The 26419-nt window shown below is 42.1% G+C and overlaps 2 protein-coding genes across 3 annotated transcripts in view; one reads left to right on the top strand and one right to left on the bottom strand.

The window, feature by feature from the left end:
• Nucleotides 1-26419, bottom strand: part of dhcr7 (7-dehydrocholesterol reductase) — a 155538-nt gene that overhangs the window by 106036 nt on the left and 23083 nt on the right. The window lies entirely within an intron of this gene.
• On the top strand, nucleotides 9934-26174 carry nup93 (nucleoporin 93). Of its 2 annotated transcripts, none has more exons than XM_023819866.2 (22): nucleotides 9934-10040; nucleotides 10600-10787; nucleotides 11648-11765; nucleotides 13353-13415; nucleotides 13650-13778; nucleotides 16264-16338; nucleotides 16995-17087; nucleotides 17333-17472; nucleotides 18342-18474; nucleotides 18917-19074; nucleotides 19367-19532; nucleotides 19644-19737; nucleotides 19877-20068; nucleotides 20170-20296; nucleotides 20408-20480; nucleotides 20558-20602; nucleotides 20690-20806; nucleotides 20903-21021; nucleotides 21469-21586; nucleotides 21669-21752; nucleotides 25073-25201; nucleotides 25967-26174. In XM_023819866.2, exons 1-22 carry the CDS (start codon nucleotides 9954-9956, stop codon nucleotides 26075-26077), a joined length of 2559 nt encoding a protein of 852 aa, XP_023675634.1. In that variant the 5' UTR covers nucleotides 9934-9953; the 3' UTR covers nucleotides 26078-26174. The 2 variants fall into 2 exon arrangements, with proteins under 2 accessions (XP_023675634.1, XP_023675635.1); XM_023819867.2 differs by having other exon boundaries at nucleotides 25970-26174.

Below are 26419 nucleotides of genomic sequence, written 5' to 3' on the forward strand. Positions count from 1 at the left end.
AACCAGTTTATTGGTATTTTCTTTGTAGAGCACTCCTGCTCTTCGTGACGATCCTGATCTCATAGCTATTGGCTCAAATGACTGTAGGCCTACCTTTTTTTTTTTTTTTAAATATATTTATAGCAAATTAAGGCAGCCTGAAATTCTGAAGAACAGTGTTCTCAGACAATTTTGATTTAGTCTTTTTTGTATGGGTAAAACTACATGCTTAATCAACTTGACACTAACCAGATTGCACCCTTGCCCTTAGCTGTTACAATGCATATCCTTCCTTTGTATAGGGTCAGAGCAAAAGAGGTGCATGGTAATGGTGACCTGGGAGTGACTGTGCCAACTTTCAGCCTGGTACACAGGTTCACATACATACCTTTTTTAATAGGGTGCTTTTCCACCACACAAAGCACCAACTTTTGGTACGTTACCTTTTTCCATTGATGTCTGGTTGCAAACCAGTACTGAAAGTGCCAAACCAGCTGGGGTACTACTTTAGTTCTTTTGGGGGTGGCACTTTATGAAGATCTGTCTACTGCATTTACTTTGCTGTGGTGTCTATGCCTGCAATATAAATTCCATTTTCTGCTTAATTAAAAACATTAAACGACTTCATGTCTACCTGTGCCTTGTTGAATACTAGTATACCCTTGATACATAAGACATGTCATTTGTCTATTTCAGAAGTTGGGGAGCTGGTATGGGTGCAGGTTTTTAGGATGGCCTCTCAGCCACTAACAGTGGCTCCCTAGGTAGGACAAGTGGGGAGAATGAGGGTGGTCCAAGATGGCGACATGATCGGTTGGAAAGTTATCGAGCTCTTGGCACTGAATGTGTTTTGAAAGCACATTTTTGGTGTTTGTCATAAGTTGGTTTAGACACAATGTTATTCTGAAGTGTAAGAATAAAGGAAGAAATGTGTCAATCTTCAAAAATGAGTGAGCTGAGCAAAGGGGTTGTTAGCATTTCTGTCAGCGACCAAGACTATGACCGGTAGATGGGATGCAGCGAGCAGGTGGCTTTTGAGGAAGAGTTTCCTTTATTGCCTGTGACCCCAAGCAAGCCACCGGTTGCTAAAAACCTACCATTGCCCATGTTCATCATAATGCTTCAATATCTGATGACGCAGTTCGCACCTTGGCCAACCTTATTAATTCTCAGAGTGACGCGATTGAGAAAATGGTGGAATCTGTCCGTGACCAGGTAAGACATAAGATCATTTGCATTGACAAAACAGTGGAGAGGAGTGAAGAAACTGGTACAGTGTATGAATTATGTGTCTGATTTGGAGCATTATGGTTGACGGTGGAATCTGAGGCTTCATGGCGTATCAGAAGTTGAAAAGGAGGATGTTCGTGCACAGGCGGTCTGTGTATGTTAAGAGGTTCTCATCAACAGAGTGTCGCTCATCAACAGAGCCATCATCCTCAGGTTCATCTCCCAGCGGCACAGGGATGCAGTTTGGAAAGCTGCTAAAAACAGCGTTTTCCTTAAGAATAAAAGGCTGCGTTTCACCGAGGTCCTGTCAAAAGAAGACTGAGAAAGCAGGAATAGACTGTGGCCTATGATTAAGAACGCATGTGAGATGGGGAAATTGGCCTATTTTGTGGGAGGCAGAGGCTTCATAAATGATACTAAAATCCATCCACGGCCAGAAGTTATTGCTTTTTTTTATTCTCTATTAATATACTGGGCTGGGAGTAAAGGACGGGGACATAGTGAGTTAGGTAATTATGGGGCCAGCTCAGTGTTGTGTTTGCAAGATGTTTGCCCTTCTGGATGCTTGCGTCCAGTCGGACTTCGTCTGCGAGCGATGTGGGTTAGTTGACTCACTCATGGTCCAGGTTCGTGACCTAGAGGAGCGACTGGCTCTCATCCAGCATAGCAATGAGTTAAAGGAGAGAGTTAATACGCCTTCTAGGGAGACTATGTGTACGTCACAAGCGGGGAGGGGGGAGAATGATGAACAGGTAGGTCGAGAGAGCTGGGTGAACGTAGGTCGTAGACGTAGAAAAGGGCGTACACAGTTCACAGAGGCGGCATCACCTGAAGTAACGGTTTCTAACCGCTTTCAGGTGCTTCCAGCTTTAGAGCCGGAAGAGACTGGGGAGGCAGGTGGGCCCTTGGGCACCAAGGAGCCACCTAACCCCAGTAGGAGGGAGGTTGTGGTAGTAGGGGATTCAATTATAAAAGGTGTAGATAGTTTTGTGTGCACCCGTGATAGAGGGTCCCGTACGGTGTCTTGCCTGCCTGGTGCCCAGGTAGGGGACCTTCCAGATCGAGTGGACAGGCTTTTGGCCCCAGCCGGGGTGGATCCAGTGGTCGTGGTGCATGTTGGCACCAATGGCATAGGAAAGGGCAGAAGGGCTGTTCTGCAAGATAAATTTATAGAAGTCGCGGATAAGCTTAGAAGCAGAACATCCACGGTGGTATTCTCTGGAATACTTCCCGTGCCACGTGCAAGTCAGGCAAAATTAGCTGAGATAAGGGGATTAAATGCGTGGCTAAAATGGTGGTGTAGGAAAGAGGGGTTCAGGTTTATGGGGCACTGGAAGACCTTCTGGAACAGGTGGGACCTGTTCAAGCCTGACGGGTTGCATCTGAACCATAGGGGAACCAGTGTATTGGGGAGGCGTATGTGCAGAATAGTTGAGGAATGTTTAAACTAGGGACTGGGGGGGCAGGGAGGTCAGTTAAGAATTTATGTGGGGAGAGACGGAAAGCCCAAATAAATATTAAAAGTAGACACTGTAAAAGGCCTACCATTAGTGGTCTGTATTTGAATGCTAGGAGTATTAGAAACAAAATTAATGACTTAGAGGCTTTAATTTCTTCAGACAATTACGACATTATAGGAATAACTGAAACATGGATGAGTGACAATGATGGTGATGAATATAATATGGATGGTTATACGTTGTTCCGTAGAGACCGGATAGGCAAGAAGGGAGGTGGTGTTGCAGTATACGTAAAAGAAAACTTGCAGGCAAGGGATCTCACTGATAAAAATAAAAATTCAGAAGCTGTATGGATCAAACTTGATGCTAAAGATTTGTTATAGAGCACCTAATGTAGCTGTAGAGGAAAGCAGAATGTTATATGATGATATCAGGATTATGAGTAATAAAAATTATGTGGTGGTTATGGGTGATTTTAATTTACCTGGGATACAGTGGGACACAGTCTCTGGCTCTTCTGTAAATGAACTTGAGATGGTGGAATTAGTACAGGATTGTTTTTTTACTCAGTTTGTTAATACTCCTACCAGGGGAGAAGCCCTTCTTGATCTCGTTTTTTGTAATAACCAGGATAGGATTGGAAAATTAGAGGTTTTAGACCCATTGTACGGTAGTGATCATAACATGGTTAAATTCGAGGTTAATTTTAGTGTCCGAAGAGCAAAGTCTAAATTAAAAGTATGCAATGTTAGGAAGGCTAACTTTAATGGTATGAGACGGAAATTAGAAACTGTAAACTGGACAGAGTTAAATAGCAAAACAGTTGAAGAGGCATGGGAATTTTTCAAAAGCACATTGTTGCAAGTGCAAGAGGACTTCATACCTGTTTCCAGCAAAACTAAATCTAGGAAACGACAACCAAGGTGGTTTACTAAGGAAATTAAGAATAAAGTCAGGAGGAAAAGGGCTCTGTTCCACAACTGGAAAATAACTAATGATTTCAAAATCAAGCAGGAGTATCTAAGTCTACAGGCAGAGTTAAAAAATGACATTAGGCTATCAAAGAGGGATGTAGAAAGAAAAATTGCATTGGAGGCTAAGCATGACAGTAAAGGTTTCTTCCAATATTTTAACTCCAAGAGAGCACTAAAAGCTGAAATCACTAATTTGCAGGATAGTAAGGGCCTTATAATTGATAACGAAATTGATATGGTAAACGAGTTTAATGATTATTTTTCAAGGGTGTTCACAATAGAGAACACAAGTAACTTACCACCAATTAATACGAATACAGCATCGTCTATGACCAATATACACTCACCTAAAGGATTATTAGGAACACCTGTTCAATTTCTCATTAATGCAATTATCTAATCAATCAATCACATGGCAGTTGCTTCAATGCATTTAGGGGTGTGGTCCTGGTCAAGACAATCTCCTGAACTCCAAACTGAATGTCAGAATGGGAAAGAAAGGTGATTTAAGCAATTTTGAGCGTGGCATGGTTGTTGGTGCCAGACGGGCCGGTCTGAGTATTTCACAATCTGCTCAGTTACTGGCATTTTCACACACAACCATTTCTAGGGTTTACAAAGAATGGTGTGCAAATGGAAAAACAACCAGTATGCAGCAGTCCTGTGGGCAAAAATGCCTTGTTGATGCTAGAGGTCAGAGGAGAATGGGCTGACTGATTCAAGCTGATAGAAGAGCAACTTTGACTGAAATAACCACTCGTTACAACCGAGGTATGCAGCAAAGCATTTGTGAAGCCACAACACGCACAACCTTGAGGCGAATGGGCTACAACAGCAGAAGACCCCACCGGGTACCACTCATCTCCACTACAAATAGGAAAAAGAGGCTACAATTTGCACGAGCTCACCAAAATTGGACAGTTGAAGACTGGAAAAATGTTGCCTGGTCTGATGAGTCTCGATTTCTGTTGAGACATTCAAATGGTAGTCGGAATTTGGCGTAAACAGAATGAGAACATGGATCCATCATGCCTTGTTATCACTGTGCAGGCTGGTGGTGGTGGTGTAATGGTGTTGGGGATGTTTTCTTGGCACACTTTAGGCCCCTTAGTGCCAATTGGGCATCGTTTAAATGCCACGGCCTACCTGAGCATTGTTTCTGACCATGTCCATCCCTTTATGACCACCATGTACCCATCCTCTGATGGCTACTTCCAGCAGGATAATGCACCATGTCACAAAGCTCGAATCATTTCAAATTGGTTTCTTGAACATGACATTGAGTTCACTGTACTACAATGGCCCCCACAGTCACCAGATCTCAACCCAATAGAGCATCTTTGGGATGTGGTGGAACGGGAGCTTCGTGCCCTGGATGTGCATCCCACAAATCTCCATCAACTGCATGATGCTATCCTATCAATATGGGCCAATATTTCTAAAGAATGCTTTCAGCACCTTGTTGAATCAATGCCACGTAGAATTAAGGCAGTTCTGAAGGCGAAAGGGGGTCAAACACTTTATTAGTATGGTGTTCCTAATAATGCTTTAGGTGAGTGTATGTATAACTGAGGTTGATGTGATACTAAGCCTAGCTAAACTCAAAATAAATAAATCGCAGGGGCCTGATGGCATCTTACCTTTAGTCTTGAAAGAGATGAGGGATATTATTAGCCAACCTTTGACTTTAATATTCCAGAAATCGTTATCTGCGGGTGTGGTACCATCAGATTGGAAGCATGCTAATATAACACCCATATTCAAAAAAGGGGATAGAAGTAATCCAGCAAACTATAGGCCAATCAGTTTAACTAGCATTACTGGAAAAATAATGGAAGCTATAATTCAAGTGAAAATGGTAGATTACCTAGATGCAAATAACATTATAAAGGATAGCCAACATGGATTTAGGAGAGGTAGATCCTGCTTAACGAATCTGCTTGAGTTCTTTGAGGAAGCTACAAGTGAAATTGATCACAAAAAGGCCTATGATGTGATTTACTTAGATTTCCAGAAAGCCTTTGATGTTGTCCCCCACAAACGGCTCTTGTTAAAGCTTAAAGCTGCAGGAATTTTAGGAACTGTGGCAGCTTGGATCAAAAACTGGCTAACTGATAGGAAGCAGCGAGTAGTTATTAGAGGCACTATGTCACAGTGGGCCTCCGTTTATAGTGGGGTACCGCAGGGTTCAATTTTAGGACCACTATTGTTCCTAATTTACATTAATGATATTGACACGAATACATACAGTAAACTGGTTAAATTTGCAGACGACACTAAGGTGGGCGGGGTAGCAGATACTAATCTAGCAGCAGAGAGGCTTCAACGGGATCTGGATTTAATTAGCGAATGGGCTGATACTTGGCAGATGAAATTTAACACAGATAAATGTAAGGTAATCCATGCAGGGAGCAGAAATATACAGTACAGATATTTTATGGGTTCCACTGAAATAAAGGTAGCTGATTACGAGAAAGATCTCGGTATGTATGTTGATGCCTCCATGTCCCACTATCGCCAATGTGGGGAAGCAATAAAAAAGGCGAACAGAATGTTGGGTTATATCTCTAGATGTGTGGAGTTTAAGTCAAGGGAGGTGATGTTACACTTATATAATTCCTTGGTAAGACCCCACCTAGAATACTGTGTGCAGGTTTGGTCACCATACCTCAAGAAGGACATTGCTGCCTTAGAAAAGGTGCAACGAAGAGCTACGAGAATGATTCCTGGTCTTAGAGGAATGTCTTACGAGGAGAGGTTAGCGGAACTGAATCTGTTCAGCCTTGAGCAAAGGAGACTAAGGGGGGATATGATTCAGGTCTATAAGATTCTAACGGGTCTGGATGCTGTTCAGCCAAATGACTATTTCAATATTAGTCTAAATACTAGAACTCGTGGCCATAAGTGGAAATTAGCGGGAGAACATTTTAAAACAAATTTGAGGAAGCACTTCTTTACACAGCGTGTAGTCAGAGTATGGAATAGTCTTCCTGCTATTGTAGTGGAAGCTAAAACCATGGGTTCCTTTAAATCAGAGCTAGATAAGATTTTAACAACTCTGAGCTATTAGTTAAGTTCTCCCCAAACGAGCTTGATGGGCCGAATGGCCTCCTCTCGTTTGTAAATTTCTTATGTTCTTATGTTCTTATTTGCTATTTAGCTTTTTGTAGCATTGATAGTGTCTAATGGTTGAAGTAAAAATGCTTAAAGGTAATAAGTGTTTAATGGGCCAAAATTTAGCCAACTTTTAAGAATTTGGCTTAGTTGTTTTCGTTACAAAATTTTTTATGGTGCTGATCTTGGTGCTGTTTCTGAGTTTGTTTATCTTAAAGTAATTATAAGACAGTTGTTACTCTTGTTTGTGTCAATCTGTCTACTTTTTCTTTTGTATCATTTAATGCTATGGGGTTACGTAATAATGTTAAACATAAAGCTTTATTCCTTTTTGCCAAGCAGTTTAGATCAGATTTTGTCTTTTTACAAGAATCTCATTCTGCCCTAAATGATGTCAGTTTTTGGAGGACCCAGTGGGGTGACTCCATATGACTGTCTCATAGTACTGAATGCTCAGCTGGGGTGTCTACCTTAAAGTACAGGTTTAATGGAGATGTCCTACTCACAGAATGCGATTTAGATGGATATTTTATTTGCCAGGTAATTAAACATGGTGATTTTATTTTCATAGTGTGCAATGTTTATGGTTTTATGTACGGAAGAGGATTAGGGCCACCATGAAAATATTATTTGAATTCTGACTTTGATCTCAGAATTTTGAATTTAGAAAAAAAAGTCAGAATTCTGAGAAAAAAATCACAATTCAAATAATATTTTCATGGTGACCCTAATCCTCTTCCGTATTTATGGCCACCAGATATATTATAAATAATATCAGACTAGTTTTGGACATTTTGGATTACTCAGATTTAGTGAATGATAATGGCTTCATCTTGTTTTTAGATTATTTCAAAGTGTTTGATATTGTAGAGCATCAATTTATTTTGCAATCTTTACATTAGTTTGATTTTGGTAGTTATTTCCTTACGGCTGTAAAAACTCTTTATAAAAATGGTAATAGCTCTATTAAACTTAATCTGTTTAGAAGCATTGAGCAGGGTTGTCCTCTGTCTCCATATCTCTATCTTTTAGTGGCCCAGCTCATGGCGAACCATATTAAATCTAGCTCTGTGAAAGGTATTAACCTTTTTGGCAGAGAGTTGATCATGACACAGCTGGTATATGACACTGCTTTATTCTCTCTTTAAATTTCAATCCCGTTATACAAAAAACTCAAAGAAAATTAAACCAATGGCTCTCAAGGGATTTATCATTGAGAGGTAGAGTATTGATTACAAAAGCATATGGAATTTCTCGATTGACTTATGCAGCTTTGGCTCTACATCTTGATGGTAAGCTGTTAAAAGAAATTGATAAAAATGCTTTTCAACTTCTTGTGGAAAAATAGGATTCATTATTTAAAGAAGAGTGTTCTTATGAATGCTTATGAAAATGGGGGCCTTCATTTTCTGGATTTCTGTACTTTAAATAATACTTTTAAGATTAATTGGCTAAAGAATTTTTTTCGACAACCTACCTCCATTTGGAATGTTATACCTTCTCATATTTTATCTCAGTTAGGTGGCCTGCATTTTTTTCTTGTCTGTAACTATGATATTGATAAAATTCCTGTAAAAATGTCTGCATTTCATCGTCAGGCTTTCTTGTCTTTGTCTATCATCTACAAACAATTTTTTCTCTCCTTGTAATTACTATATATGGAATAACAAGGACATTTTGTATAAGCATAAATCTGTCTTTATGGAACAGTGGTTTGATAATAATATTGTATTGGTGGATCAGCTATTTAATAAGGATGGTCTTCTCTTCACGTATCAGGAGTTCTTATCAGAATATAAAATTGCTATACCTCCAGGGGATTATGCAAAAGTCTTTGGAGCAATACCTTCTGGTGTTAATATGCTATTTAAATCTCAGCAGAGAATTAGGGTTGCCCAATATCTGCCCTATATATCTCTGGTTCATACTCCTGTGGGTAACACATGTTTTTCCTTTTGGTTCTAGTAATAATAACACAACTGTAAGAAGTCTGTTTCAGAGAGATATTACTACTGTACCTTGTGTGATTTCATACTGGAGTCAGGTTGCAGATGATGTGACTTGGAAGAAGGTCTGGCTTCTCCCTAATAAACAGAGGCGATCCAAGGGTCTGTTGGGGCCCCAAGCAAAAATTCACTGAGGGCCCCCCCTCTAACCAGTTTTTGTCATCATTTTAATAAATAATCTGACATTAACAAAAATTTGTGAACAGTAAACTTTTTTTATTTCACAAGTTACCATTTTCAACAAGTTAATGGACTTTAAAATATGAAACCAGCTCTCGTTCGCCATCTAGTGGCTTGGGGGCCTGCCCTGCCTGCTGACAAGATGCGCCTCTGCTAATAAATACTTAATTACAAATAACATTAAGGAAATTTATTTTAAACTTATTCACAGATTCTATCCAGCTAAATGGTTTATTAAACGAAGGTTTTAAAAGGACATTGATGTTACGTGTAAGTTCTGTAATGAACACCGGGAATCTGTTGTGCATTTGTTTTGGCATTGCCCAGTTGTCACGAATTTCTGGCAAAACCTATGTATTTTTATTTCTGAACATATTGTTAAAAACTTTACTGTGGAAAAAATGTATTGTGTGGTCTCAGAGAATATGATACATTTGTACATAATTAACCTTATTATTTTGATGCCAAAATTTAATATGCATAAATGTAAATTTGCGGGTAGCAAGCCATGCTTTGCTTTTGAGAAAGAGTTCAAACAATACATTCGTTCAATTAAGTACTCTTCCAAACAAAAGGCAGTTAGGACTGTAACGGCTTGTTTTATATTAGGAATCTTTATATAAGCGATTTCCCCCTCTAGCGTTAAACTCTATATTTTATGTTTTACATTGAATTTGTTGTATATCTCCTTGATGACATTATTATTATTATTATTATTCATAATAATAATAAAAGAGTTGAGAATCACTGTTTTATTACTGATTGAGGTCATATCAAAATTCTCGCACCGGTCCTCCATGGAATAGGTTCCCCACCCCAGTCTATAATATAGGTCAATGTACGGTACATAAAAATGATTAAAAAAAAGAATTACCTGACAACATCGAGTGGCAAATTTCCTTAAACAAAATTGAGAGTGATGAAATATAAAGCAAATTGTTTATAACATACACGCTATTTATACTGTAGTTTATTAAAGTAAACATGAGATATTGTCCGCAAAGTTGGTAATGAATAAAGTTGTACCGGAAGTTCAAGGATTGACGGGAACTGGGCGATCATACAGGCGCGGAGCCGGCAAGATGTCTCAGTCTTTGGTAATGTGTCTACTAAAATTATTTTGGTCAGTCAAGTGAATGTGTTAGTTAAATAATTTGCATTTGTAACAGACCAGTGTACCCACACACACAAAAAAATGTACGCTGTGTTTGATGTAGAGTACATTTCACGTATTGATGCCGTTCACTGCAGCACTGCCGGCTGCTTTACGGAGTCCCCAGCCCACTTGCATTTGTCATTCCTCCCCATGGCTGGATAAGTGCTTTATTGTTCCGACCGGTCAGTGTAAAGCCTTGTAATGTTTTTTTGTTTGTTTGTCCTGGCAAGACTACTCGCCAGTTTAGCAGTTGCCTGGGATACACTCTGTACAAGTAGAACAGAAATGTGGGTGTTACTGACTGCTGGAAGGTTGGTTGTCTTTCAGATAGTGACTTTGTTCACTGTAAGAAATCAGTTTCAAAATTTAATAAACGCTACGCATAATACGGATAATCGGCCGAGCAAAACCCAAGAATCGAGTAAGTATAGGTGGCTGAGCTGGGCACCCTCTTCAGCTTCCGAGCTCTGGTCGTTAAGGAGACGTTCGGTTCCCACCAGGCGCACGCGATGGACGCGGAGGGCTTCGGGGAGCTGCTTCAGCAGGCACAGCAGCTCGCCGCCGAGACCGAAGCAGCGTCCGAGCTGCCACACGTTGCACGGAACCTACAGGAGATCCAGCAGGCGGGCGAGAGGCTGCGTTCGCGCACACTCACCCGCACGTCGCAGGACGCGGCGGACGTCAAGGCGTAAGTCCCGAGGCCGGAAATGCGTCACGCAGGCTTTGTTTTTCATTGTATCGCCTAGTCCTCTGCGCTTGCTTGTTTTTCATTCCAAAATAGTTAAGGAAACTTTGTTTTACTCTGTTTTTTTCTTAAGCTTCCAGTCCAGTTCCTCCAGTCAAGAACATGTAATTTTAAGTGGAGTGTCTAAACCTTGAGTATAGTTTTGTTTTTAACAATTTAGTTTTCAGTATGGTTTTTATTAGTTCTCTATTTTAAAGATTTAGTTTTTATAAATTTTAGTTTCAGTTTGAGTTGCAGTAATTTTGTTTGTGATCGTTAAAGAGCAGGGGTGGCCAATCTTATCCAGAAAGGGTCCCTGTCTGTGCTGTTAGATTAGATTACTAATTAGAACACTGAATTTGCTGGAGTTCTCACACCTGGGTTTGAACAGCTGACATAAAGGTTATCCGAAAAACCTGCATACACACCAGCCCTTTGCGGATAAGATTGGCCACCCCTCCATAGAGCTATTTTATGTGTCTGATCTTTAGAGACACAAATACACTGCACATTATTTAGTGATGCCCTCAAAATGGGCAAACATATTCCAGTATTTATTAATGGTAATTAAAGATAAACACATAATTACTATAGCTAGATGCAGTTTTAAAAAAGATGTAATGGAATGTATTTGATGTTTGGTTTTATTTGTTAGTTTCGGGAGCAATATTTATCATTTTAGTTATGTAGTTATATTTTCTAGCTTACAAAATGGAAAGCTGGTCAAAATTGCCCTGTGTGTGTGTGTGTGTGTGAGAGTGATCCCTGTGGTAGAATGGCATGGCAGGGTCAGATCTGATCCTTTCCACCCTCTCTTTCCTCAGCTCAATCCTTCTGGGTTCCCGAGGCCTGGACATCTTCCATATCTCCCAGAGGTTGGAGAGTCTGAGTGCAGCCACCACATTTGAGCCGTTGGAGCCTGTCAAGGACACAGATATCCAGGTGTGATTACTGCAATGTGTAGCTTTATGCTGTTACCTGTAGAAGCAGCTAAAACTCCTAATTTGATGATGTTGTGTGAAACAGAATAGTTGAAAGTGTCTCTGTAGTAGTTGCCGAAAAGTAATTTTCTCAATGTAATGTATTCGGTATCTGAGGCAGGAGAGGACTGATTTGACAGGTTTTCACTGTGGCTCTGCAGTAATTATGTTAATCTAGTTTAAAAAGTAATGGTTTGTGGTGGAATGGTATGGTGAACATATGATTTTGGTGTGCTCACTGAGACGGCTACCTCAGTTTTTCCTCAGTTGCTGTCATCTCCATTCATATGTATCTATGCTACCAGGACCTGGTAGAGAGTAAAAATGGGAACTGTCTGAGGACCGGCTTGGGAAACACTGGGCTAATGAACACTTTCCACGTTTGCAGAAACATCCATACTTATGTGGGGAGGGGGAGGGTTGTGCTTGTGCATGTTTGACAGCTGTACTTACCTTGTAATCTTTAATGTGGTGTGTACTTAAGTGAGTTAGCGATCTGTGCAAATTCTGTAGTAATTGAATCGAGGCCCTTAACCTCCGCTGCTCCATGGTCCTTTCACTAGTAGCCTGAGGTGTATCGTTCAGGTCCAGAAAGAAAAAAAATTCAAACCAAGATTCTGTTTCAAAAAAGCAGTTCAGTACTCTGTGGCTGTGACTCTTTATACTCAGCTGGCTGGTTGAAACAGAATCTTGGTCTGGATTTTTACTTTCTGGACTTAAACAATCCACCTCTGCAAATAGCTTTCGTAACATGCAAGCAATTCCATACAACACTTATGTATTTTAATGTAGGAAAAAACAACCTGCTGACCTGATTAATTCCCATATCTTTTCTTGTGGGTGAGGTCTTCTCATATATATTGACATATATATTCTTATATTCTTGACATATATGTTTATCTACCTATTTGAATATTTCTTTAGTTGAGCTCCATTTAGCTGGAAATGCAAACTTTAGTTCCAACATTCGCCATTAAATTTTATGCTTTCATTGTGGAAGCATAATTTCCCCGTTTTCACATGTCAGGAATGTGGCACAATTTTGTATTTCTTTTGCGTCGTAAACTTTGTGGGGACTCTGACTCTGTTTTTGAAGTAATTTGGTTCCCTCCCAAGATGGTATTTAGTAAAAGTGAGAGTCAGCTTTTGTGCTTTGTGGTCACCAGGGGGGTGCATTGAACATACTCTTCAGGGTGTAGTACATTTGGTTTAACAAACAGGAAAATGCTTGTCTGAGGATAAATGCTGGTGAATGTAAGAGTATACAGTACTATGAAATACCAGTGGTACTATACGGGAGGTTTATGTTTCATTCATACATATAATCGTATTCACGTTTCAACGAAAAAAGGTTGCATAAAATTGAGCCCAAACAAACAGGCCTAATAGTTTGTAGTAGTCATTTATTTAGTCATTTCTGCTGGAGCTGTGTTAAAAAGCAATCACAGTCATAGTTAATGGTCAAGCCACTATTTGCAGCAGTAACTGCAGCCAAATGCTTGTCTTTGTTGTATTGTGAATAGCTCATGTCCAATCCTTTTGACTCTAGGGATTCCTGAAAAATGAGCGGGACAACGCCCTGCTTTCGGCCATTGAGGAGTCACGCCGCAGGGTGGGTTGGTGGCCTGGATCTTATCCTTCCCTTTGCCCGGTCTTCACCTTTGACTGTGGCTCTTTCCTCTTCTCAGACTCCATCTTCTGATGTGTTCCAGAGGGGCTACATATGTAGGCTTGCGTTAATATCAGCCCGCTTTTTGACTGCATACTGCCCCGACCTTGATACAACCACACAACTAAAGAAAATGAAAATGACCAAAGCACGGGCCTCTGGATGTGTCTCCTGTAGACGTTCCTGCTGGCTGAGGAGTACCACAGAGAGTCTATGCTGGTGCAGTGGGAGCAGGTGAAGCAGAGGGTGCTCCTCACGCTGCTGGGGGCTGGAGAGGATGGACTGGACTTCAGCCAGGATCTGGAGGTGTGTGCATGTGTGGTCTGGCACAAGATTAGGCAATATAAGCATTTGTTTTGTGGGGCCAATCCTACGACCTCTGGGTTTATACCTAGAACAGGGGGGTGTTTTCCATACGTTGCTTAAATCACCCGAGATCAGATGCCTCATCTTGGATGACTTAATGCCGGTGAAACTCATCTGGGATATGTCGGTTTTTCAAACGCAGCTGTGTAGTAGATTAGTCTGGCTGGATCCATTCATCTGAGATGATTGCCCGTGCTGCTTGAAAAGCCCATATATATTGAGTCTAGAAAACATGATCAGCAAGTCTTTGATAGGCTGCAACAAAATGACGAAAGAAAAGGCGCACCTTTTCACACGAGAGGAGCAGGATCTCGTATTAGAAGGATATGAAGAATTTCAAGAGCTAATATGCACAAGGGGTAACACGGCAAAAGCAGCCCAAACCAGAAAAGGCAGTTGACAAAAAGTAGCCAACAAATTAAACATGGAAGTAGTTATTGTACTTACTGAATGCAGCGTTTCTTTTCCTATGTGTCAGATTAATTATTATTTAATACAGTAAAATCCAGTTATAACAGACTTCAAGGGACCTGGCAAAACAGTCCATTATATCCAGAGTTGTGTTGTATGCCCAGAACGCAACTACTGGACACCATTTACTCGTGCCACACCCCAGCAGACACACTTGTGGTATAGATAAATATATATGGTACATGTAGTAATCCAACTTTACCTGACCAGATGTGTGACTATAATAATCCCGACTACGTATCTGCGCTGGATATCACCGGCACGCCACACGCCATGTAGGCGGAGCTGTATGTCCGTTATAGCCGAACAAAACTACAGCTAAAAGCGGCCCTGGGGACCAAATTCCATTATTTGCGAGTCCACTATAACAGGATTGTACTTTGTCATAATTCCAGATCAAACATAAGCACAATGAGAACATGGGAACAGGTAAAAGTGAAGTGCAAGAATATACATTGGTACCTCAGAACTCGAACTTAATCTGTTCAGAACTCCGGATCGAATCCTAAAAAGTTCGAGTTGTGATCGAATTTTCCCCATAAGAAATAATGGAAAACCAATTAATTGTTTCCCGGCCCCAAAAAACACCTAAATGTTTTTTTTTCTTTTTTTAGCATTTAAACACAAAATGAACAGGATAAAACAAGAGCATATACTAAACACATCTAAGCACATTTATCAAGACAGTATTTTGTAAAGTAAGAAAATAAATGCTGTGTGTAACATTTTTTTCTTAATGGCTGCAAAAAAGATAAAGAATGTACCCCAACACTACCCCTGTCGTGCCCCGATTGTCCGCTCCTTCCGTGTGCCACGCCCCCTCGTTAACCTCGTTTGGAATCCCTGTGTGATCAGCTTTTTCTGGTTGTTCTCATTAGTCCTCTGTATTTAGTCCGCGTTTCAGTTTGTTTCCCCAGTCCGGTCATTGGAATGTCATTGTGTTGTTCTGCCTGTTCTCAATTAAACCCCGGGTTTCCCGATCGCTTGAGTCCTGTAGATCCCTGCTTCCCCAGTCCTGGCTTGACAGATTGTGACTACCCAAAGCCATGCCCCAACACTGCGCCTACACTAGACTATACCATGCGGTCCAACTATTGCATAACGTTTTGGTGAGCAATGGCTACCAAAATTATATAAAGTACAGAGTATTATCTGATACAGTATTTTCAATAAAAAAGCACCAACAAATGATGCTATCACAGCGAATGCGAAGCTGAGACTGAAGTGTTGAGACGTGCCGCATGACCCGTTAATTTTGACAGCCCTATATATATATATATATATATATATATATATATATATATATATAATGTAAACATACACACACACTTGTGTATATATACTTTGTCTAGTTTGACTTTCAATATAAGGTGCTAATAAATCTTTGAGGTACAATATTCCCCCTCGGCTAAAGCGGTATCTTTCGAAGAGAATTTCCACCATGAGCAATGAAGGATCTTGCCGATCGCGCGAAACCATTTCTATATGAAATTCTCTTATAATTTGTGCACCGGCAACACATCCAACAAGAGTTTAGAAAAACTGACCGATCCAGGATCATGCCAAATCGTCAACAATTAAATCTGGCTAAACTAGTAATCCACATACAAAAAATACCCCCCAGGAATGGTCAATCTTATTCAGAAAGTTGTGTATGCGGGTTTTCACTGCAACTCCCTAATTGGTATGAATTACAGGACTGATTGGCTGAAGAGTTCCCACACCTGGGTTTGAACATCTGACGTAAAGGTTATCCCAAAAACCTGCACACACACCGGCCCGTTTTGGATAAGATTGGCCATCTGTGATCTAGAATATACAACATGTACCCAGTATATCTGTTGTGTTAGTCCTGTATTCCTCGTTGGTGCTTCCCTGTGTTCTGTGTGCCGGTTCTCCATTTGGATCTCTCTGCTTTTGGATCTCCAGCCTCACGTTCTCTGTTATGTCACAGCCCAGCTTTGTGAGTGATGTCGGAGCCCCTGGCCGCAGCGCACTGGACAGCGTGGAGGTGGCCTATGGACGACAGGTCAGCGGCCCGTTTGAAGGCTTTCTCTTAATGTGACCCGTTTCATCCTTCAACTGTATTTGTTCATCAGCTGATGCCCGCAGTTAATGTTGCATTGTACACCCATTGAAAAACTGGTCATACTCTAATGCTGAAAGATCAATACCACATCCATTTATTTATTTATTTTTAGTTCACTGATTTACCATGGCAGATACACTGATTTATTTGTGATTTTTCTACACAAGACAACCATTTTTTGAGTGGTGTAAGACACCCCCATCAAAGGACAGTTTTGCCACTTTCACCCATGCACTTACATTCTGTGACCATGACCTTGTCTGGTTCCTGTCACATGGTTGGGATTGAACTGTGTTACATAGCACAGGACACTGATCGATCTAAAGGGATGGGATTGGCTCTGCACGGCCAACTCTGAACTGTGTCCGCACCACATTGCTGCTGTCAAATGCAGGAATGATCATGTGTCGTCACGTCGCGTGTGGTGTCCTCGTCCTGATCTTTCTGCTTTTCTCAGAAGACTTCTTGAACGCGTTTGTTCTCCTTGTGCTGTTTTTCATCTTCCGTCACCTACTGTCATTCCTGTAGCTCCTCTACCCCAAGGCAGAGTGGGTCAATCGGTACCCTCCTCACCCTCAGCCCTGTTCTCTCCATAGATTTATGTGTTCAACGAGAAGCTGGTAAGCGGACAGTTGCAGCCCAACCTTGGAGACCTCTGTGCTTCTGTGGCCCAAGGTCTCGATGACAAGGTAAGCCTTCGTGTCTGTTTCGGATCTGGGACCAGAACTGTAGATATTTGTTTGCTTTAGTAAATGTCTCTTGCTTTACGTGAATGTTGGTGGTAAATAAACACCAGCTAATCAGAAATACCAGGCATTTATATCTAAATAGTCACATCAAGAGCCATGTAGGCAAAGTACTAAATAAGTATGTTTATGTGGATGGGAAATGGTTTATCCTTTTTCTCTGCCTGTTATGGTGCATGTGTGTGCAGAACGTGTCCGACATGTGGCTGATGGTGAAGCAGATTACAGACGTTCTTCTGGTACCTGCCAGAGACACACTGAAGAGCCGCCTAGCTGTGGACATGCAAGTGGCATTTACACGGCAGGCTCTCAACTTCCTGGAAAACAGGTGGGAGGGGAGGTCGACTGAGTAAGGGGGAGATTGGAGTAACTGATTTGCCTGCTTTGCCTTCATGAAAGCCATGTGCGAATATGCCCACCTAGATGGGGAAAATTCGATCACTTACGGGTGTTGGTGCACAGATTAGCGTGGTGCACATTCTGTCTATACTGAGGGCTTGTGACAGATGAGCAACCAGTTGCAGGAGCACTGCAGTTGTACTGCAAATGAGTGCTTTTGCGCTTTGTAACAGTCCAGTTCATACTTTCAGTGTCTAAGTGCAGACTTCTGCATGCATATTACATTTGTCCATATAAACTGATAGTTGCAGTCAGCACATGCATACAGCAGTGATACTGCACCAGACCAGCACAGGGCAGATGTCTTCTTGGTCTGGATGGAGCCTATGCATGAATTTGTACACCAGAATATGTCCTTTTGCTTCTTTAATTTATGGGTACCTCTGTTCCTCCTCACACAGCTGCATATCAGACAGCCATAACTACTTCTACTATTTCGTCTTTAACCTCTGCTCAGTGCTGCCACCTACCTTTTATTTATTTATATATATATATATATATATATATATATATATATATATATATATATATATATATATATATATATATATATATATATATATATATATATATATATATATATATATATATAAAAATCTCAGTATGAGAACCAGCTTAACTTCAACATAGCCGACTCTAATACTGAGGTGATCCTGAAGTGCCTGATTATCTGTATATATAGGGTTATCTGTATATATAGGGTTATCTGTATATATAGGGTTATCTGTATATGTAGGATTGGGCACCCCTGTGCTATAGTGATGCTGCCTGAAACTCCTCCCCGTGTCTTTTGCACAGCTATAAAAACTACACATTGGTTACTGTGTGTGGGAACCTACAGGAAGCCCATCTGGGTGGAGTGCCTGGAACATTCCAGCTGGTACACAGCTACCTAAACATCAAGCTGCCCACGCCACCGCCGGGCCTGCAGGTGAGGCTAGGCCCCATCAGCACAGTGCGACGCCTGAAGCACAGACGCTGTGGGGCCAGTGATTAATGAAGCTTATGGGAGCGGTGCGTGGTCCTGTGGGTTATGAACCTGTGCCCATGATCGGTCAGTTGTCAGTTCGAATCCCATGGCCGACAGTGATCCTATTACCATTGCGCCCTTGAAGGCCCTTAATCGCTGAAACTGCTCCAGTGGTGCTGGAGAGATGGCCAGCCATGTTCTCTGACACCGAGCTTTTCTCTCACTTTTGTGTGTCCCATAGACATAAGATCCCATATGGGAAAACAAAGAATTCCTTTATACTTGTATAAATGACAACTTCTGTTAATTTCATTGCTGAATTCCCATCATTCAGTGTGTTTTTAAGTGGGAGTAGAAAGGCATTAGGTGGCATTAGTCATTAAGAGACTGTGTTCTCGAGTAGGACGGGGAGGTGGAGGGCCACCCTGTGTGGGCACTCATCTACTACTGCCTGCGCTGTGGGGACCTGGCGGCAGCCATGAAGGTGGTGAATCGCGCCCAGCACCAGCTCGGAGAGTTCAAGCATTGGTTTCAGGAATACATGAACAGCCCGGACCGCCGGTGAGCTGGAGGTCCCTCTTGACCTGGCATGTGCGCGCGCACACAAAGATACACACAGCATGGGTTACGTTTCTTTGTTTAGAATGCTGTGTAACTGGGTGGAGGGTGGTGGCCGTCGGGGGAATATATCACACACACGCTTCACATTCAGTTTGTTTCCTCGAAAGGAATGTCTGGGTTGAAGGTAACTGCTGAAAGAGTTGAGTCAGAATACATTTTTTTCTTTCCTTTTTTTTTTTTTTTAAAAACTGAATGGTAACTAGTGCTCTCATGTATTTCTGTGGTGCTCCAGATTAGCCCCACCCGCAGAGAATAAGCTCCGCCTCCACTACCGCCGTGTGCTGAGGAACTGTGCTGACCCCTACAAGCGGGCTGTGTACTGTCTGTTAGGGAAGTGTGACATCACAGACAATCACAGCGAGGTTGCTGACAAGACCGAGGACTACCTGTGGCTGAAGGTGAGTTTCGGTGGGTCGGTGAGTGATGAAAGGCCACTCTTCAGTGTATGTGAAGTCGTTGAGATGAAAGTGCTGCACTGTGCAGACTCTGTCTTGCATCCCTGTGTGCAGCTTAACCAGGTGTGTTTTGAGGACGACGGAGGCTCCTCCCCTCAGGACAGGCTGACCTTGACCCAGCTGCAGAAACAGCTACTAGAAGATTATGGTGAGTCTCATCACTTCCTGGAGATTGATCTTGGCCTGGATGCCAGCATGGTCCAGTTAAGTTTCCACTTGGAACTGCTGCTTCTGGCTGTTCTGCTGCCTGAATGCATGTGGTGTGCCGCTCTCTCCCTCTCACATAGGTGAATCCCACTTCTCTGCCAGCCAGCAGCCGTTCCTCTATTTCCAAGTGCTCTTCCTAACTGCGCAGTTTGAGGCAGCTGTGGCCTTCCTGTTCCGCATCGAGCGTCTGCGCAGCCACGCTGTCCACGTGGCTCTGGTCTTGCATGAGCAGCGCCTGCTTCTCAAGGCATCTGGCCAAAGTGCCCAGCTCCGTGAGTGCCCCCCCCCCCCGCTCCCCACGTGCCCTCACAGGTGATGTGTATTCGTGTTGCCCTGGACCCGATTCCATTCCGGTTCATCTCTCCCGGCTCAGTGAGCCAGGAGCCCGGTGACCCACCCATGATGCGTCGGCTGAACTTCATCCGGCTGCTGATGCTGTACACGCGCAAGTTTGAGTCCACTGACCCGCGGGAGGCGCTGCAGTACTTCTACTTCCTGCGGTATGAGTGCCGGGACTTTATGCGCTTCCCTCACTGCTGGGGGGTCTGTGAGATCTGATTATACGTTCCACCATTTGTGGAAAATACAGCTCTGTTCTGTTTGGCCCACAGGAATGAGAAGGACAGCCAAGGGGAGAACATGTTCATGCGGTGTGTCAGCGAGCTGGTGATTGAAAGTCGGGAGGTGTGTGTCTGGCACGGAAATTTAAAGCGCATGCAAATATTAATGTGCTTGGAATCCTAATCTCTCTCTCTATGCAGTTTGACATGCTGCTGGGCAGACTGGAGAAAGATGGAACCCGAAAGGTAGACTGTACAAGGGACTTGTATTTGGTGGGTTCTGTGGCTGACGATGCTTCTTCTCATCTTGATCATTCTTCACTATTCCTCCAGCCAGGTGTGATTGACAAGTTTGCAGGAGACACCCGAGCGATCATCAGTAAGGTGGCTTTGGAGGCAGAGAACAAGGGTCTGTTTGAGGAAGCAGTTAAGCTATATGAACTGGCCAAGGTGAGCTCAGCCAGGGGACACGCCTGTCCCGAAGGATCCGGCACCACACCAGTCTTCTGACCACCACCTGTCTGTTGGTGTCTCCCGTCTCTGCAGAACCCAGACAAGGTTCTGGAGCTGATGAACAAATTGCTCAGTCCTGTAATCGCCCAGGTCAGCGCACCGCAGTCCAACAAAGAGAGGCTGAAAAACATGGCCCTTGCTATCGCAGACCGGTAAGATCGAGTTCACCGGATCGCCATGCAGTTTTGTTTGACAGGGTCTGTGGCTGTGGACAGACAGAAGCTGAACAGGAACCAGAATCAAACCCCACTTAATGATTTAAAAAGAACATTTTCATAAAGCAGCACAGAACAGTAAATGAATTGGAGACTTGTTTCATGGTTTCGCAAGTATGGATTGGTTATAAGATTAATTTTATTGATCCCAGGGGGAATTTCTTGTGCATGCAATAGCAAAGAACATAAAGTGCACATAAGCAAACACAGCGCAGAACCAGAAAACCTGCCAAGACGGTGCATGCAGTGTGGACAAGTAAACTGCAAACAGATTTAAAGAGTACAAAGTGCAAACATAATATCTTGCAAAAGAATATTGAGTAAAATCAAAAGTAAAATATCTAAGGGTGTATGTATAGCTCTAAGCTGACCTCTGTCCTGCAGGTACCGATCCCAGGGCGTGGCAGCAGAGAAGTCCGTGGATAGCACCTTCTATCTGCTTTTGGACCTAACGACGTTTTTTGATGAGTACCATGCCGGCCACATTGACCGAGCTTATGATGTGAGTGGAGGGGGTGGACCGTACCCCGATGGTTAGGAACTGAGAGGCAACCCTGTGAGTAAACGCTTCTGCCCTCTTCCAGGTGATGGAGAGGCTAAAGCTGCTTCCCCTGAGCCAGGACAGCGTTGAGGAAAGGGTGGCTGCTTTCCGTAACTTCAGCGATGAGGTGGGGCTCGATCGCCATTGATTTAAGGCATGCAGTTCTGTATTATTAATAATACATGTACCCAGCATCAGAAGTTAACAGGGGAAAAGGGCAAAAATGGCAAGAAATCTCAATGCCCTGAAAAACTGTGATCGAGGGGCAAAATTTGCCCCCAAGATTTCAGGGGGGGCAAAAAAACATATAGTTACATTAAGCCAATGTTTCCAGTCCTCACGCAGGGTGTCTGCGCGGTAGTAAAAGGTAGTAAATGAAATCAGACAAAATTAAGGCCCTTGAAAGGTATTAAAAGGTAGTAAATGGAATTTGACTTGGTAGTAAATTTTTCATCATCCATCTCAATATATTATGAGTTTCCCATTTGTCTACGTGTTTTAACTTCATCTAATTAATATATTATATACATGCTAGCAGGACCTGAGTCGGAATTAATAGCCTATCAGAGTGACGCTGACGCCATTTCTCCGCCTTTTACCTCAGTTGAGCCAGGGTGATCTAACGTGTTGATATTAGCAGAGCCTCTGAAATTAGCTAGTAGCCACTTGGTGGTGAAATGGGGAAATGTAAGTTTTCTAAAAGTTGGCTTGATAACCCATCATTTAAAGACTGGCTTAAGCCGGTCATGGGGAATGACCGGAAAGCATTCTGCAGTACAGTGGTACCTCAGTTCTTGAACTCATTATAACTCGAATTTCTTAAAAGTCGAACGAACCAGTTCAAAGAAAATGTACCTAGAACTCGATCTGAATCTCAGAAGTCAAACCGTGAACGCCGACCTAAGATAACTTGTACGCGCGGGGAAATGAGTCACGTGGCATGTCTCTCAGCGGAAACAAAGGGTAACGCTTCAGTCTCAGCCTCGCATTCGCTGTGATAGCATCATGCATGTTTACACTAACTGAATACATATATTTAGACAGTAAAATACATTTAGACAATGAGACAGTAACAGTAATTATAATAAAGATTTCTTATTTTAATATTAATAATAAACCATTAATACATTTAATTATAATAATATTGTCATACCCAGCGGGGACGGAACGGAGACAAAGGCGCAGATGTCAGGGTATCGGGGAATACGGGGTTTAATTACAGGTAAGGCAGGCAAAACGCAGACGGACAATATAGTGACCGGACTGGGGAAACAAACTGAAACGCGGACTAAATGCAGAGGACTAATGACAATATCCAGAAACACTGATCACACAGGGATTCCACATGGGGTTAACGAGGGGGCGTGACACACGGAAGGAACGGACCATCGGAGCAGGACACATTGTTTGGATACATTTATTTTCTTACTTTACAAATTACTGTTTTGATAAATGTGCTTAGATGTTTTTAGTACAGTATATGCTCTTGTTTTATCCAGTTCATTTTGTGTTTAAATGCTAAAAAAAAACATATTTCGTTGTAATTTTTTTGGGGCCGGGAACCAATTAATTGGTTTTCCATTATTTCTTATGGGGAAAATTCGATCACAACTCGATCCGGAGTTCTGAACGGATTAAATTCGAGTTCTGAGGTACCACTGTATATGCAAAAAAAACTCTGAATGTAACCTGGAACAGCGTTACCGCGATCAAATCTCACCGATAATCCGCCAGTCATCAGCAGCGGATTCGCGTGCGGGGTGAGCAGTTCCCTATTTCATTGTTCGGTGATGCTACACGGACCGGGCAAATGCAAACATAAGGTCAGCTATGAGCACAAACATTACCATCACACCACCTCAGCAGCAAACTAGTGCGACTAGCACCACAGCCGCTGCAGCAGACAGACAGCAGACCTATATTACTGTTACCAACGTCGGCTCTGAGCTGAAGTTCTCTGGTGCCTGAACACTGCAGCTAGGCATCATTCGTACAATTCGAATGAGGGTGTTGGGGAACTATTCGCAAGCATGTTCACTGACTCCTATATAGCAATAAGTTTCGCGTGTGGCAAGGATAAGACTGCATATATCATTCGGTTTGGCATTACGCCACATTTTAAGAAATTACTTATACACAATACAGGTATTGTATATACAGATAAAATTGTTAAATTCTCTTAAGATTTATTCTGAGACATGTTCAAACTTTTATCTCACTTTGCATCAACCAATAAATACCAATGGTTACCACTCATTACAATTCCATGCTCTCTTTGGACAGTTTTTTAATCCACAGTGTAAGTTATTGTTACAAGTTACCTCGTGATGAAATAATTCACTAATTTAGTCTGTGTGTATGAGAATGTGTGTCTGTCTTAGTGTGTGTGTGTGTGTGTGTGTGTGTGTGTGTGTCACATGACACATAAAATTTTATCAATGTTTATGGCTGTTGTCAAGTGTCATTTGTTTTAAGAAGTGTCAAGTTGACTTTATTAGGTGGGGTTAAGGGTTATGGTTAGGATAACCCAAGGGCTAGAGTTTAGGTAAGGACAAATGAAACTCAACATGGCACTACAAAAAAACAAATAATATTTAATGACAACACTTAATAAAAACAGTTAAACATTAATTTACCTAATATTTATGATGGGTATGAAGATTTACCTCCCCCCCCCAAAAAAAAAAGGTCGCTGCCCGATTGTTGCTAGTAAAAAAAAAAATATTGTGGAGGTAGTAAAAAAGATACTAAAAGGTAGTAAATTCAACTGTAGGATTCCTGCATAAACCCTTTCACAGCACACTGGTCAGATCCACATTCTTGTTTTATCCCAGTTCCCAGTACACGTTTAAGGTTTTTAGAGCTCCTGATTGCTTGGGTCAGGTTTTCTGGGAAGCAGGATAAAACAAAAATGTGTATCTGTCCAGTTCACCCCGAAGACTGGTTTGGGAGACACCGCATTAAGCCATATATTTTTATTTTTTTACACTCATACAACACCGTGGTTCACATTACTTACGTACATAACTTTATGTATCATGTAACTGTAACTACATACTATGTAACGTTGTTACCATCCCTGGCAGTGGCCAATTTTATTTTATAATGAAGTCGTTCATCCTCAGACATGTAAGCCAATCTCTCCCAGGGGTGTGACTATGGGTCATGTGTTCATATAACACTTCGCTACCCACCTATCAACAACTTCCACAGTCCCCTAGGAATGGATAGTATATCGAATTATCACGATATATCGATACATTTTTCAAATGATATAGGATGACACGGTACCGTTTAACTCGATATACCTTTTATTGTGTGCTTTAACCAATATTTCTTCCTGGTTGTAAACAACGTGAGATCTTCAGTCGTGACATTGCACAGAATCCCAGAATTCACAGTCAGGTGTTGTTGGCTCATTTGACCTGTGTGTGTCTGACCCTGCAGGTACGACACAACCTGTCAGAGGTGCTGCTGGCCACCATGAACATCCTGTTTACACAGTACAAGCGGCTTAAGGGGGCCGCGGCAGGGACTCCAGGTCGACCTCAGCGCTCTGTGGAGGACAGGGATTCAGTGAGTTTATGGGGATGTCGTGCCTTTGTGGTCTGGGAGACAGAGCTTTTATGAATTAAAAGACCATTGCATATACAGCCCTGAAAAACTGAGAACACACTATCTGTTTTTTAAATAAACTGCATTTTTATATCCTGATTTAATCCTGGTTCTGCTGGCAGAAGGCTACACTGAGAGACAGGTTACTTCCAGACTCAAAATCTCTAAGACTGCAGTACACAGGAATAAGGTTATGTGGGGGACACTGGGAATGTCCAAGAATAGAGGGTGGAGGCAACTTCCTAACGCCAATGCCTCATGAATTGAAGGTTGACATCAAGTGACCTTCAAAAAGAATGGGAAACATTAAGTGGTGTGAAGTGAACTGTTAGGACAGTAGATAACGGGCTACTAGACACAGGACTGAAGTTCCTTTTAGCAAAGCAGAAGCCCTTCATTAATGAGAAACGGAAGAACCAGGCTGCAGTTCGCAGAAACAAAATGTATATTTTGCACAGGTGAATACCCATAAATTGACAAATGATTGAAAATGAAAATCTTGCTGTGGTCTCTTAATTTTTCTAGCACTATATAACCAAAGGAGGAAGTGCAAGTGCCCTCTGCACAAGCACTGCAACATCTGGCCTTAATTGTGTTAAAGATCCATAATGTATTATTTCCTCCTGCAACGGTAAATTTGTCACACAGCTCACACTGTATGTGAGCACAGATGCAAAGTTCAGCTTTGACTTTAAAAAGGCATCTTCTCTGCTCCTGTGTATGCAGCAGCTGCGCAGCCAGGCCCGCGTGCTGATCACCTTCGCAGGGATGATTCCGTACCGCATGGCAGGTGACACGAATGCCCGGCTGGTGCAAATGGAAGTCCTGATGAACTGATCTGCAGCCACCCCCAATGCATACCTGTTTTTCTGCTTTTGTTTTTTCACCCTCCCATGTATTTGCTAATAAAATAATCACACTTTGGTTTCCTTGGCATCATGTTTTACCGGTTTTTTGGTTTTGTCTCACCGAAATGGCTCGGTGGCTATCCACCATCAGCATGTCAGGTATTTGTATGTATTGTGGTGCCTTCATTTTATCAGAAACCTATCAATGCACTCCAGAGCAGTTTGTCAAAGTATTAGGTATATAGGGAAAACCCAAATTATTTTCTGACCCTGTCACTGGGCGATTTGATTTTGTGTGTTGATTTTTGGGGCGGGGGCACTTTTGCCTGGC

The sequence above is a fragment of the Paramormyrops kingsleyae genome, chromosome 11 (assembly GCF_048594095.1).
Source record: "Paramormyrops kingsleyae isolate MSU_618 chromosome 11, PKINGS_0.4, whole genome shotgun sequence".
NCBI lineage: Eukaryota > Metazoa > Chordata > Actinopteri > Osteoglossiformes > Mormyridae > Paramormyrops > Paramormyrops kingsleyae.

Coding starts and splice junctions, on each gene's coding strand:
- nup93 (XM_023819866.2), top strand. CDS start 9,954: ATGAATAAAGTTGTACCGGAAGTTCAAGGATTGACGGGAACTGGGCGA. Junction 17,473..18,341: donor CTCAACTTCCTGGAAAACAG/GTGGGAGGGGAG, acceptor TCTTTTGCACAG/CTATAAAAACTACACATTGG. Junction 19,075..19,366: donor ATGAACAGCCCGGACCGCCG/GTGAGCTGGAGG, acceptor GTGGTGCTCCAG/ATTAGCCCCACCCGCAGAGA.